We start from the raw sequence: 14750 nt of genomic DNA on the forward strand, positions 1-14750 counted from the left end.
TTCACTATGCGTAGAACTGTCTGTACATGCAGACATTTATGGGTGAATTGGTAACAACTGGTGTTCTGCCAGTTGCAACACATACTTGCCTTGAATTAATAAATGGGCTGCTCAGTGTTCGTTTATTTAGGCCCAATAATTATAAAATGCCTTTATAAGTGCCTGCTAATTATATCGAGGCCCTTCACCCTCTGGTTCTTGTCTGGACTCCAATGAGGTTACGTTTCTGGTAGTTCTGACTCTGCTTCTACGGTTTCCGGATTTTTTTTTTTCCCCTTCTTGATAAATATAAGATGCTTTAAAGAGAACATTTTGTGGTAAAATAAGTTTGCCATTGCATTACCTTCCTCTTAATACAGAAGGAAGTATTATATTGAACTGTTAATCATAACCTCCACAAAAACCCTAGTAGCCTCACTTCCACCTGGCTGCTATCCCAACCAATCAGCAAGTAGATGGACCTGACAAGCAACTACCGACTTATTTGCATGTGTGAATGCAGGGATTGGCTACACATCTACTTTGTTACTGGCAGTGTCGGGATGTGCTCAACACTCATTTAAACCCCAGACCGGGATCTATGATAATTAATCTATGATAATCTATGTATTAATTTTAGCCTGGGGGTGAGTTTTGCTAAAGGTGCCCTTTAATAAACTACTTATACATTTTCTTCTTTGTTTCTTCCTCCATTATTCCCCAACTTCATCACTTTATATATTTCTACATGATAGAAAAGGAACACTGATGAAATAAAACCCACAAATCTCAGATAATTTAAGTTTATTTAACAAAGTAGCAATCTGACATACATTTCACAGAAATGGTTAAAAAGTCTTGGGAAACATTTATACTGAACCAACATTGTTCCTGCACAGCACAGTTCATGCCTTAAAAAAGCAATATATTCATTCTTTGGGATGTGTTGTTTTAAAAAGGCATTTAATAAATGTTTTGTTGTATTGTTCTTTTAAGAATTATCTTGGATATGTACCACTTGCCTTTTTTTTTTTTTTAATTTTTATTTTCTGTGCTAGGAACATCATTTGAAATTATGCACCATTTATACAGAATGCCCTGCCCCCACGTTCTAAGCAATAAATGACATTTTCATGAAAAAAATAAACTCCAATACAATTTAATCTTAGAAAAGCAACGATAACGCTAACAAGGATTAAATAATTGGAGCTAAACAGTATAACGGACTTTAGAAGCCACACAAGTAAGACAGTGAAGCAGGGAACTGCAAGTCAAACACAAAGAACTCCCAGCTGTAGCAAAAATAGATGGGGGTAATGTCATAACCATAGGTCTAGTATCCCACGGCAGCTAGTGGATTGTCACTTAGCTAGCAGATTACTATAACTGGAGCAAACTTTGCAGACATTGTCATGGATATATATATACATACAAAAAGTGCTGAAAACTTTATATCTCAAAATATATTAACATTGTATAAAAAAGCCACACAAAATCAGCTTTGCTGTAACAGTACGGCGTGGACACATGAAAAATGAAAAGGAAGAACCCACAATGAAATGTTTTGGTGAAACTATTGATATAGTGTATTTAGTCACCCTATTTAGTGTGCAAAACCTGTAGTCACAGAAACCATATGTAAGCAGTGGAATGAGGCCAGATATATTCTCACCTTGTTCTATGATGCAAGTTTTAATAATTGTCTTTTTTAAACATTCACAGCAAGGGGACAGCCCCCTCAAACTTCTACACTACCCTATAGAGGTACAGAATGCCCATTTTTGGCCTGAAAAGGTACACAAGACACACAAATGTACACAAAGAACAAAAGCATAATTTTTGGCTTACACCAACCACTAAAGATAAATAACACATACAAAATGGAGTGTTTCTTATGAATTAGCCATGTGCAAAATATCAAGTCCATTATCTTCACAGTGAATTGAAATATATTTCTTCTGATAGTGAGCTAGCAATCCTTTAATCTACTGAACAAATCTTCCTGAGATAGAAGCTAGAAGCTCCTGAACAGATTCAGTAGTAAGGCCCCTGTCCAGCAGAGGCTTAGCTAAAGGCTCCTGGGGGCAATGCTGACTTTGTCTAAAGGTTCATCCATCTTTAAGTTCATCAAGCTATTCAGAATCTTCCAGAAGTTTTTGTAGATTCCTTTGGATCTAAATGAAAAACAAAACATATGAAGGAATTAGCCACTGGTAAGAGAAGTCAATAATAGTAGTCCTTGCAAAACTTAAAGGGATTCTGTAATGAGTTTATAGTTTAGTTTTTATTACCAAGTTACACTGCGTACATTGCACATAATTAATGCTACCATTTTTTTTTTTAAGTGTATTATTGGTGTGTAGGCAGCCATCTCAGTGCATTGTGCCTGAGTCTGAGCTTTTAGAAGAAGCCAGCACTGCACAACGAACTACTTTCAGATAAGCTACTCTTTCTAATACTAAGTGCTATTCTCATATCTGCCATCGCTTGCTGAGGGGGGGGGGTGGTGACATCACTTCAACTAGCAGTGCAGCAGTAAAGAGACTGAAGTTTACCAGAGCACAAGTCACATGGCTGGGGGCACCTGGGAAACGAATAATAGATCTCGCCTCAAGTCAAATACATATAAATAAAAATCTGTTTGCTCTTTTAAAAAATTGATTTCTGCTGGAGGAGTGCCATCAAATGATGCATTTTCTTGTGACAGTCACTAGTATCTAATCAGGTTGGACCGATTACTTCCTTCACAGCAGAACAAGTTAAACAACTAGACACAATGTTTTTGAATGTGTTTTTTTTTTTTTTTTTTTTTTTTTTTTTTTAAGAAGAGTCTACAACAAATGTAAGTCAATAAAGCCCCAAGTGCCCTACATTTGTTTACATGAAGGATGACGTAGTATGACACCTACGTTGCTCTAACTCGTCATTACTACATAGAAATACCATTGTACTATATTGTAAAAAAAGCTGCACAATTGTAAGACATTCTACGGACAACACCATTTGTCTAAAAAAAGAAATGTTTCTTTATCTCCCAGATCACATCTTGTTTGACTTTCCGGCTTGGGTTGGCAAGAGAAAAAGGAGACATGTATTTATTCTGCAGTAGTCAAACAGCAGATTTTAAAACAGGGTTGGGCAATTCAGACAGCACATGACAGAAAAATTAAATAAATCCTATTGAACTGTGACAGTTAAACAATAATTATTTTTGCATGGGACAAATGGGGGTGGGGGGTGGGTTTGGTCCTAAATATACTATAAATACACTGCCATAGTATACTCTGTATCTCTGAGATTAGAAACATTAAGTCAGCAAAAGATGTCAGCTGAACATATCAGAACATCTAGAAATATTACATACTGTAATAAAACACTTGGATGTGCAAATGGATGTTGCTCCATTTCTAGTAACCCAGAGCAACCACTAAGATGTTTGCTTTAAAGTAGCAGCCCGGTATAAAGGAATCTGCTGGATGCTTTGGGTTTCTAAAACTGAATCAAAATCTGTAGTTACAGAATGGCAGTAATCTGCCAAATAAGAGTATATCTAAGAGCAAAATACACGCAACCTCTTTCTAAAAAACTGCTCTGAAGCAAACATTGGATTCAAGCAGTGACTTCAAAATTCCTACATTTTAAAATAACAAAGGCCCTCCCTCTCTTTCATCACAGCAGGTAAAGAAGCCAATATTAGGATGAGAATAAAACATTTGTGTTGTTTTCAATAGTAACCTTCACCCAAGGTTGTTGGTGGATATATTGAATTTACTATAATAAAAATATAAATATATTCACGCTTAACTGTATGAACATCAGAATGTGTGGGGGCACCCACTAAAATGTGAGATTAGAACTTTATATAAAAAAAAAAAGTTACCATTTAATAAATTATACTTCAAAAAAATCCCATAGGAATGAACAGAACATCGGTGAGTTTTTATATATTAAGCTCTAATCTCACATTTTGTTAAAGCAGCCACATTAAGGGCAGATTTTTCAAACAAACAGAAAACGCTCAAAGTGCCCAGTGTGCCTTTACTCTAAAGCTGGCCATACACAAAAATCTTTGTTTGGCAAGTTCACCAAACAAGTGAATCTTTGCCCAATTTGGCCATCTACATGCTGGGCAAAATCAGGTAAACTGATCATTTGGCTGTCGGACCAGCTAATGGATCGTAACAAGAGCCTACGCAGCCTTTTTGAAAAGACCATGCCAACATGCCAACTCGTCCTCACACCATGGGATTTTCAAACATGTCAGATATCTAGCAAAAAAAAAAAAAAATGGCAACCCAAACAGTTACAGATTTTAAATGTATGGTTCTGAGCAACCACAGAGTTGGATAGTGTGTGCAGAGTAGTGGTTCTGGATATGGATATACTACCTTGTCTAGTTTTTCGAGATTGTCTGTTAATTCACCACATATGGCGTTAATATTGATAGGCCAGCCTTCCATAGCTTTTTCTAGAGACCATCTGTAAATGAACAAAAAGAACAAAACTTTACATCACTCATCAATATAAAGCTGGCACTGCTGTAAAATGCAGGGACTGTGTGGTTACACAGGAAAATGGCATGCCTGTATGTATAATCAAATCTAAACACACACGCATGCAGTGCATAACTAAGCAGGTGTTCACAGAAGCTTAAACAGGAAAATGAACATCTGTTACTGGCTTTGGTTTCCCATGGACAGAAGCACTGCTGCCATGGGAAAGTTGACAAACTCGCCTCAGGCTGCAGCACCAAGCGAGTTACCGGGGCAGCAAAATATTGCTTCTGGTAACTTGAAGCCGATTCTAGCACAAAAAGCTATTGAAGCCCCCTCAACTCAGCCGGGGGGGGGGGGGGGGGTGGCTGTCTTAGGGCAGAACCACCGGAAATACTGTAGAAGAGTAAACACCAATAGTCAGAAATAGTTTAAATTCATTTTAGAAATTGAGGCTGCAGTAACTACTGTATGTCATGGTATGTGGCCCAGCCCACTGCTCGGACATCTGAATGCATTTTTTTAAGCTTGATGGATGATCATGAACATTGCTGCCAGTGCAACACACTTCTCCTCCTAATCTTCTGTGCTGCCCCTCTATGCACTTTTCATCTCCTCAGTTGTTACCTCTTACACTACCACTTCAAGCACTGACTTACCTACCTGTCTACTTAACCTACCTGCTCAACCAAGGTTACAACTTAAGCCCTCCACCTCTCAGAACAACTTTGTTCTTCACCAACACGCCCTAATTACTGATTTTCTTCATTAGTTACTACCAATATGTAGGCTGACAGAACCTTTTGTTTTAAGCCCTTTGGAGTAGAACCATGCCACCGTCTTTAACACTACGCAAACTATACTGTGAGTATCGGCTCTTGTAAGATTGATCGTAGGTGTCAACGGTTATGTTTGAATCCCCTTATTCTGCAGAGATGATGGCACCATATCCGTAATACAAATAAAGTAAAAAAAATACTAATGGTTAGGCTTATGTCACACAAGGATATTAGTTCCTTATTTCAGTATCAACTGTGTGGGTATAATAGGCTACTTGTCCCATAAAACAATTAGCTACAAGTGGTACATACTAATCTTGATTTTTAAAATAATCCTTATGTAAAGGCAAACCAAACAAAAAGCAACACACTGCATACAGAAAAAACAGGCTAATTTGCTAGCAAAGGGGCTACCCTGCAGTGTGGTTATCCTGGGCACCCAATCAGGTCTTTGCAGTCATTTTCAAATTTGTAGTAGACAGATCAAAGATCTGGCTGGTTTATAAAGTTCATAGCTTTCATGCTATTGATTTAGTTCTACTGATATAATGGCACATGCAAACACAGATGCTTACAGATTTAATGGAGAACCTTTAATGGATCCCGATAATGACAGCCTCTCTTCCAAATGCTCAATTCTTGAATGCATATATAAAGTTGAAAAAAGCAGAAGGCACACACTAAAGAAAACAAACAAAATCACATTTAATAATTTCATTTTCAAATTAAATATGTAATTATAAAGTCATACATTCTCATATAAATATCCAAGGAGTGCAGGTGAATCTGTAACACCATTGTAACCATACCTGGCACTTGTGCCTGTAAAGTGCAGTTGAAAGGCACCCCTTGCCAAATTAAACATTTAAAATATTTGAAACATAGGAACAAAGCACAGATAACAGCTTGTAATTGCCTTTTGCATCCACCTAAGAGTCTTATTTCTTGTTGAAGGAATTTTTGACCACTCTCCCTTGCAGAGAACTTTTAACTCTAAACCCCATATGTAATAAAAGGCACTAAGTTTGTGCATTAGCAGTAACCGCTAGCAACCAATAAGATGTGTGCTTTTAAACAGGTGACCAGTAAATTCTACCTGCTGATTGGTTGCTACTGGGCAAACTTTGTCCTTTTATTTCATAACCCCCAAAGATATTCAAGGCCCATCTTGAATGTTTAGGATTTACCCACAGATTTTCAATGATGTTAAGGTTAGGCGAGGGCTATTCCAAAACTTTTTGAGGTATGTTTAGGATTATCTTCTGCTTGTAGGAGCCAGATCCCCTTTTCAGTTTCACATTGGTGTTGATGTTTAGTGCAATCCATTCTTCCTTCTACATGTATGGTGTTTCTTGTGCCCACAACCCTAAAGCAGAACAGCTTCACCCCCACTTTTAACAGTTGACAAGGTATTTCTGTCATAAAATGCTGTTCTGTTTTTTCTTGTGGTTGTGGCCAAAGAGTTAAATTATGACTATGAGTCCACATCACTTTTTTTCAAAAGGTCTCCTGTCTGTCTACATGCTGTTTTGCATACCTCGGATGTTGAGGTTTGGGAGGAGGAAACAGACAAGGCACACAATTGTTTGTGGAGTGCCAGGCCCCTAAACATTGTGCCCTAGGCACATGCCTCTTCTGCCTACCCCTAGTTCCAGCCCTGTGTTTGTGCAAACACTGCACTGTGCAACGGTGCAACACCATTCCAGTGTCTGCCAAACCCTCCTGCAGGTCCTTTACAGTCATATGAGGGTTAGCATTTGCCTTTCTGGTCAGCATACAAGTTACTCTTACAGATCTTGCCTTGACTTCAACAGTTCCCCAATAACTGCCATTTCTTTAGGACATTATAGACAATGGAAACTGGGAGCTGTAAGCTTTATGTAAACTCTTTATAGCATTCCCCTGCTTGTGGTCAGAAGATAAATGAGCTTATTTGTAAGCGTCTTCAGCCCCTACTGGGCATCCTTCCTGACCAGAAGTTTTGACCAATGTATCTAACTAACAGGTACTCCTGTGTGTAAAAGGCACATAATCTGCCCATGTGTGGTAACCTATGACATATTTGCCATTTGCACTATATGCAAAGTTACTTGTAAAAGTAATTGCTACTTTAAGAAGTCTCCTCATTGCTATTACCTGTACCAGTAAAACAATGTAGCAGTAGTCTGTTCCCTACAGTCACAACTCCTATTGCCATTATGCTTTGCATGTTCTCTGATCATTAGACATGTAAAGAAGAATCATTTCAGGAGTGTGCACAGTACAGAAGAGTAAATATCCATAATATAATGGATTACACAGTTGGTGGTACTGTGCTCTAACTGAAAACATTTTAAAATGTTCATTAAAAAAAAAAAATGTTTTTATGGCATACTATTAAAAAAAAATGTGCATTTTGCAATAGTGAACATTTAAAACATACATATACCAACACTCACCTACTTAAAACCAATCCAAGCATTCAAAATAAAAGTAGAGAGGAACATCAAAAATATTTAGTTTATGGTTGAGTATGCAGTGCATACTTGACGATGACCAATGATTCACAAGTTGGACATAAACCAGACCATAAACCAGAAAATGTAATGTTCTTTAACAAGAAACCATAAGTTGGCATAATAAGTATAAGGTAAGAAGTATGTTAGCAAAATCAAATGATGTTGACAAACACTTACATAACTGCATAGATAAGTAGCAGGGCATTCATTGACAACATCTTCCAAATATTCACACATGCCAAGAACTGCCAAGGACCTGTTCAAACACAGTACGAGTTAATTTCCATAGATATAGAAATGGCTTTGTGTATTTCTGAAAACCCATAATTATACATACCTTTCCTATGTTCAGTTACACCAGTTCTCTCTTGTGTTCGGATTGTGAACATATCACTCTGGTTTAGCGCTTGCTGGGATTTTGCTACATTCTGAGGCTGATGGAATTCTAGGGAAAAAAAAACAAAACAAAACAAAAAAAAAAAAAAAACTTATTTGCAAAGGTTCAGAGCATTCTATGCGTTATTTTAAACACATTATAAAAATGGATTATCTAACAGCTTCTACAGGGGAAAAAGTTATATAAAACCCCAAAATAGTCAAAGACCAACCTTGTGAATTTTCCGACTCTGCACTCTGGGAACCTGTACTGCTGCAGTCTTCAATATCATTTCTCCTTTGTCGCACCAAGCCATCTAGTTCTGAAAAGTCTACATTAAAATCCTAAAAATTGAAATACAGATATAAATTAAATGTCATCCAGTGCTGATAAGATCAATTTTTCTAGGATAGGCCCTTAAATTATACATGAATTAAACCATAAACAGTAAATCAGAGGCACCAGTAAGGATTAAAAAATTCACTATATACAGCGTTCAATCAATTCCAAAGCAACTGCACTATCGGCATCTAAAACTAGTACTGCTACGGTACAGGCCAATTGTTTTCAAACAGTGGATTTTGCTAGCGAATAATAAAATTAGGTAAGCAGACTTATCAAATGTCCCACTGAATACAGCAATGATTGCTGCTGGTACATTATGATTATCAGTGAATGAAAATAATTAGATTATCTATCTTATTTAATTTGTAGTCAGTTTTGACCCCTGCCAACTACAAAGCCTTGGATTCTGCACAAATGCAAATAAAAAACTGCAATACGAATCTAAATCTGAACATGTGTTTACACATCATAGTGTTGCCTACATCTAAGCTGCTTTATATTAGTCACCAAAGGCAAAATATAGGTATAGGACCTGTTTAGAATGCTTGGGTTGCCAGATTAGGGATCTTTCCAAAATGTGGATCACCATACCAATGGGACCGTTTTGCCACCACTGTGGATTCATGCAGCTTAAGCTGGCCATACACGCACCAATACTATCGTACGAAACCTCGTTTCGTACGATATTCGGTGCATGTATGGCATGTCGGCGAGTCAACCGATATCGCAGGAAGCTGCTGATATCGGACGACTCGCCGATCGGCCAGGTTAGAAAATTTTGATCGGGCGCCGTAGAAGGCACCTGACCAAAATCTGCCGTCAGGGCTGAATCGGCAGAAGGAGGTAGAAATCCTATTGTTTCTACCTCCTTATCTGCTGTTTCAGCCCTGACAGATGGTCGCACGAAACATCGTCAGATCGCCACGTGTATGGCCAGCTTAAGTTACCATCAAGTACAAGTATTACTACAGAGAAAATTTAAATCATTTTAAAGTATTAGAATATGTGGGGAGATGACCTTCCTGTAATTCGGAGCTTTCTGAATAATTGTTTCTCTGACTCAGGGATCCCATCCCTGTAGTATGTTGTAGATCTCAGACTTTAATATTTAGCTACTGATCATAATGCCAGTAAACAATCTCATAATATACAGTTTTGTATGTGGATAGATAAGGATTGTCAAAATTAACAGATCACCATGACCAAAAAAAAACACCTTTTACTTACAAGGGGAAATGAATTGGGACGGTCTGTTCTGAAACTTTGATCAATTGGAGAAGGATTTGGACTATTTCCTGTGCTTCCACCCAGCTTAAAAAAGAGATAAAGTAAATTACACTAAGCAAACTATACAGTAACAGATACAGATATCCTTACACTATGATGTGGGGCTTTTATGTTCCATACGTTGTGAATATGGCTTAAATGGCAGAACTAAAATATCAGAATATACTGTACTCAAGCACAGATTATTAATACTTAAGTTATGAAATGTATACACACAATTTTATACTTTCTACATTATTCAGTTAAATTATGCATTTTAAAATAAGTCTTTCTAAACCATACAGCCTAAATGTGCAATACTTCAATTCAGAATTTAAAACCATATACTAAGGCCCTTGCAACCAAACCCTGGTTTGGATGTCAGAAGGGTACACAACCTGAACAGAAATATAAGCAATAAAAAAAATGTTTGGTTACTAACCCACCCCAACATTTTGATTTCTATTTAAAACTGCAGCAAGGAGAGAGATAGAAAACAAAGGTGCAAAAAATATATATTTATTTTTAAAACAAATCTATTTATACTGACCTCCAAATGACCGCAGATGGATTTCAATAACTTGTATGTTGTATCTCGTGATAACAAAGACACGAATATAAACTGCAGAAAGAGAATTGATCTCAGTTAAAGAAATGAAAATGGCAATCACGGAGTCATTAGTGGCAACATTAAAATAAAGCCAACCTACTCTTTCTGTGATTGTAGAGACCACTAATGCATTTGGAACAAGAAGTGCAGTTTTGGTTTTCTTGATGAGAGTTATGGTGAGCACAGGAATGGCAATCTGGAAAGAAGGATATTGGCATCAGATGCATAGATTCTATATACAGATATATTCTCAAAATACAGGGAAATTCTTAGACATTCTTCAGTGTATATCACTTTGACTAAACAAAATTTCTACCAAAATTTCTAACAAAAATCAATCTGTCTCTGTCATTAGTAGCATAAAGAACATCAGAAATAATTGCAAGAATGTGTTGTGAAAGCTCCTGACATTCAGTGCTATTAAGCAATGAAATAACACAATCAGATATCTTCCTCATGCCGGAGGTGTCCTAGAACACCCCTAAGGAAAACTATACCCCCCAAACAATGTAGGTCTCTGTAAAAATATATTGCATAAACAAGCTCATATGTAAAACCCTGCTTCATCTAAATAAACCACTTTCATAAAAATTTGATGTATGTTCTATTGGGTAATCCTAAATTAAACATTGCCATTTTAAGAAAAAAGGGCTGCCTTCACAATTAAAATGGAATAATACATGTATGTTAATGTAATGTAATGTACTGAAAGTGGAGTGGAGCCGATAAAACTGGAGATTGACAGCAAGCCCTAAACCCCAACCATCACTTTGAGAGTTAAAAAAACAAAAACAAAAAAAAACCACTACATTCTGACAATAAAAATTAGATATAGAATAAAGTTAAATGATTCCAAACATTTTACTAACCTTTGTGTCCTTTCCGAAAACCTTTGAATGGAAACAAACCCAGTTTGCTGAAATGTATAATTTCCCTTGGTATAAGAGGTCCTTTTGTAAAGCACAGGTAAAACCTGGGAATGGGAACATGAAAGAGATTTAAGCATAATGTACATGGAACAATTTGATGGAAGCCAAAGTTTTTTGGTTGCAACTTATCTTTCCAACTTGGCTATGGACATCTGAAAACTTTATAGAATACCAGGTGACACCAAATCCCTTGGTCAGAAAATCATTTATCTTTCCCCAAATATTTCTTGTTCTCAGTATTTCCTATCAATTCTTTTCAACTGTTTTAATGTTGTCAACCAAAGAATCGTTCATGGAGGGATTAGTTGAGCAGTAGGGGACAATAGGGGACAGCCAAGCACTAAATTATGAATCATAGCTGGAATCACTGAGCAAAACCACAACTGAATATTTGATGAACTCACATAATAAACCACATAATAAAGGGCATTTAATAACTGACAGTCGTAAACTATGCATATTTGCTGTATGGTATTTACAAAGTAATACAGAAAGCTTTAGAGACCTTTACCAAAAGCAATATTATGCAATGAATGGTTATAGGATACCTGTGGTAAGCACAACCCTTAGTACCTAGCATGTGATATTTCCTTGTTTTGCAGTTTTCCTTTCAAATATATAGTAGTGTAGGGTTTATTTTGCACATAGTGCAAAGGTGTATATCACACAGCAGGGCTTTAGGTCTGTATATTGCTGGCATTGCATTTAATACTACTGCTTATTCTCTAGTAATAGCTACTCTGTTTCACCCAGCACAGAAGACTGCCTGGCAGACAAGGCCACATTATATCTGTCTCTCTCCTTTAAAAGCTGCAAGTAGGGGAGGATTAAGCCTGTCGAACCAATGCTGTGGTCATTCTCTTATAAAAGCAAATAGCATAATAGTGGGGGAGGATAAGCCCTGTGATTATATATATATATATATATATATATATATATATATATATAGGTGCATGGAAAAGCCAGCACTCACGGGACTTTTAACAACAGTAAAAAATAAAAGAATATACCAAAGCAAAGCGTCACAGCATGGTTTCTTTATTGATCCGACGTTTCAGTTCCAGCAGGAACTTTCATCAGGTTCTCCCTGATGAAAGTTCCTGCTGGAACTGAAACGTCGGATCAATAAAGAAACCATGCTGTGACGCTTTGCTTTGGTATATTCTTTTATTTTTTACTGTTGTTAAAAGTCCCGTGAGTGCTGGCTTTTCCATGCACCTAGATTCATTTTTTACTGGCATTAGCACCCGGGCATTTTCTATTGTTTGTGGAGTGCTACCTGTCCTGGAACTATATATATATATATATATAGCTAGCATGAAATAATCCATGGCCGGCACACCCTTAAAATTCAAAAAAAATTTTTTATTTAAAACTCATTGTTTAAAAACCAACGTTTCGGTCCTCATTAGGACCTTTATCAAGGATAAAACAACGGTGTATCATCTCACATATAAATACCCTCTCACATATCAGGACTGATATATATATATAAAAAATGCACAACAGTTTTCAATATCTGTTTATCCAACTTACTTTCAATAAGAGGCTCCTCCTTGGGGACATCCTTAAACAGCTTGTGGAACTGCGCATTTGACTTTGAAAACTAAAAAACAAACAAAGGTGTAATGAGTGGACAAATCAGGCATGCAAGTCATTAAACAAAGGCCTAGGCGGGGAAAGAACAGCATCTATTCAATTATTGCTACCATGCATGGTATGTAATCTCTGACTTGTCACGAAAGCTTGGAGGCAAAGGTAAGCTTCTTGCTTGTTTTTTTACTAGCAATTGCTATTATATGTATGTAATTATATATATATATATATATATAGCTAGTATGAATTATATTAAAGGCAATATAAATGCAATGTTGTGCACGAATGAAGAAAGACGTGACTAGACTGCTTGCGGAAAGTTAGCGATCGGGGAATTTTGAAAACACATTTAAACTGCCCCATTCCATTACTTGTTAAATATTTTTAAATTAAGATTACTTTCTAGTATACTCACAGGAAAGGGACCGATTTGCCTTACCTGCCCAGAAGTCGTTTTCTTTCTTTCACGCTTTAGTTCCTGCTGCATGTCAATGGCTTGGTCAGATTCATAGATTCTGGTCCTTTAAAAAGAAAAGAAATACTTGTCAGCCATATGACAAAAAAAAAATCCCTGCAGCACTGAGTTGACTGACAAACAACCAGTGGGCATGGCAATATTACACAACACTACGTGCTTCTGTTGCAGGGATGCCGTACCTCTGCCCTACAGAGGCTGCTGGTCACACCACAGCAAATAGCATGCAGTATTTAAAGATTCCCTGCTCTAGTTTCCCCATAGGTGTCTTTATCAGATAAAGCAATGGCATTAGATCAACCCTTTCCTGCAAAGTCACTTAAATAAGAGCTTGCCTTATCTGTGTTAATCTTGCCCTGCTGCGTGTTGCCAGAAACATGCAGCACCACATAGATCAAAAAGCAAAATGGAAACATTCCCCAGCACTAGAGAGATGGTACTTGTGTTTTAAAATCTAATGTACTGTTAGCCCTTACTGGTAAACATGTAAATGTTTGCTTCAGAAGCGCTAATAAAGTTTATATAAATAATCAAGCTTCATGGAGCTGCCATTTCAATAGGGCTGCAGGGCCCATATTTGCAGAGTATAGATTAGCTTGTTACAAAATAATTAGTCAAATGCTGAAAGTTTCATTCAAGACTTTTTACACACAAATAGGATACATAACCAAATCTGACTGTTGCTACCAATCAATATTTTATTTGCAGTTAACAGCCTGCCAGAACCAGAATGCTTGGAACCTGGGGTTTTCCAGATAAGGGATAATTCCCTAATATGGATCACCATATAAAGTCTGCTAAAAGTAATTTAAACATGAAATAAACCCAACAGGATTGTTTTGCGCCCAATATGGCTTTATGCAGATTAGTTGGGATCAACTGCAAGGTACTGTTTTATTACTCCAGAGAAAAAGAAAAATTATTGTGAATTATTTACCTAAAATGGAGTCTACGTGACATGGCCTTCCTGTAATTCGGGGCTTTCTGGATAACAAGTTTTTGGATAACGGACCTTATACCCGTATAACATTTTCAGTTTTTGGCGCTACTGGCCCTTGAGCTGTTCTATTCACACCTAGCATGCAAATTAGCTTCTAGCATACAGGTCTTACTGGAGACTACATAAAGACATTTTATACACATTATAAAGAGGTTACTTAAGAGTGACTGTAAACCCAGCACAATGTCTATAAGGCAATAGGTTTCTTTGTATTACAATTAAATATGTCCAGTTTGTAGTTTCCTCAAATACTGGCACACAAATACAGTAAAAGATACCCTGTTTCCCCGAAAATAGGACATCCTCCAAAAGTAAGGCACCCCCCCGATTTTTCACACCCCTCGGAAAATAAGGCACCCCCCGAAAATAAGACACCCACTCAAACGATGGAATAAAGGTGTACT

General features: G+C 37.0%; 1 protein-coding gene across 4 annotated transcripts in view; it reads right to left on the bottom strand.

Annotated features, from left to right (window-relative positions):
• Nucleotides 1–766: 766 nt before the first annotated feature.
• Nucleotides 767–14750, bottom strand: part of gramd2b (GRAM domain containing 2B) — a 46478-nt gene continuing 32494 nt past the window's right edge. For 3 of the 4 annotated variants that reach the window (XM_031901355.1, XM_031901357.1, XM_031901359.1), the window contains 12 exons: nt 13311–13392; nt 12812–12881; nt 11216–11319; nt 10447–10542; nt 10287–10358; nt 9698–9781; nt 8358–8469; nt 8087–8194; nt 7927–8005; nt 5827–5931; nt 4368–4458; nt 767–2153 (listed from right to left, as the gene is read on the bottom strand). In XM_031901355.1, the coding sequence (XP_031757215.1) occupies nt 2112–2153; nt 4368–4458; nt 5827–5931; nt 7927–8005; nt 8087–8194; nt 8358–8469; nt 9698–9781; nt 10287–10358; nt 10447–10542; nt 11216–11319; nt 12812–12881; nt 13311–13392 (1045 nt within the window). In that variant the 3' untranslated portion in view covers nt 767–2111. 4 annotated transcript variants of the gene reach the window in all.

Source organism: Xenopus tropicalis, chromosome 1, assembly GCF_000004195.4.
Source record: "Xenopus tropicalis strain Nigerian chromosome 1, UCB_Xtro_10.0, whole genome shotgun sequence".
Lineage (NCBI taxonomy): Eukaryota > Metazoa > Chordata > Amphibia > Anura > Pipidae > Xenopus > Xenopus tropicalis.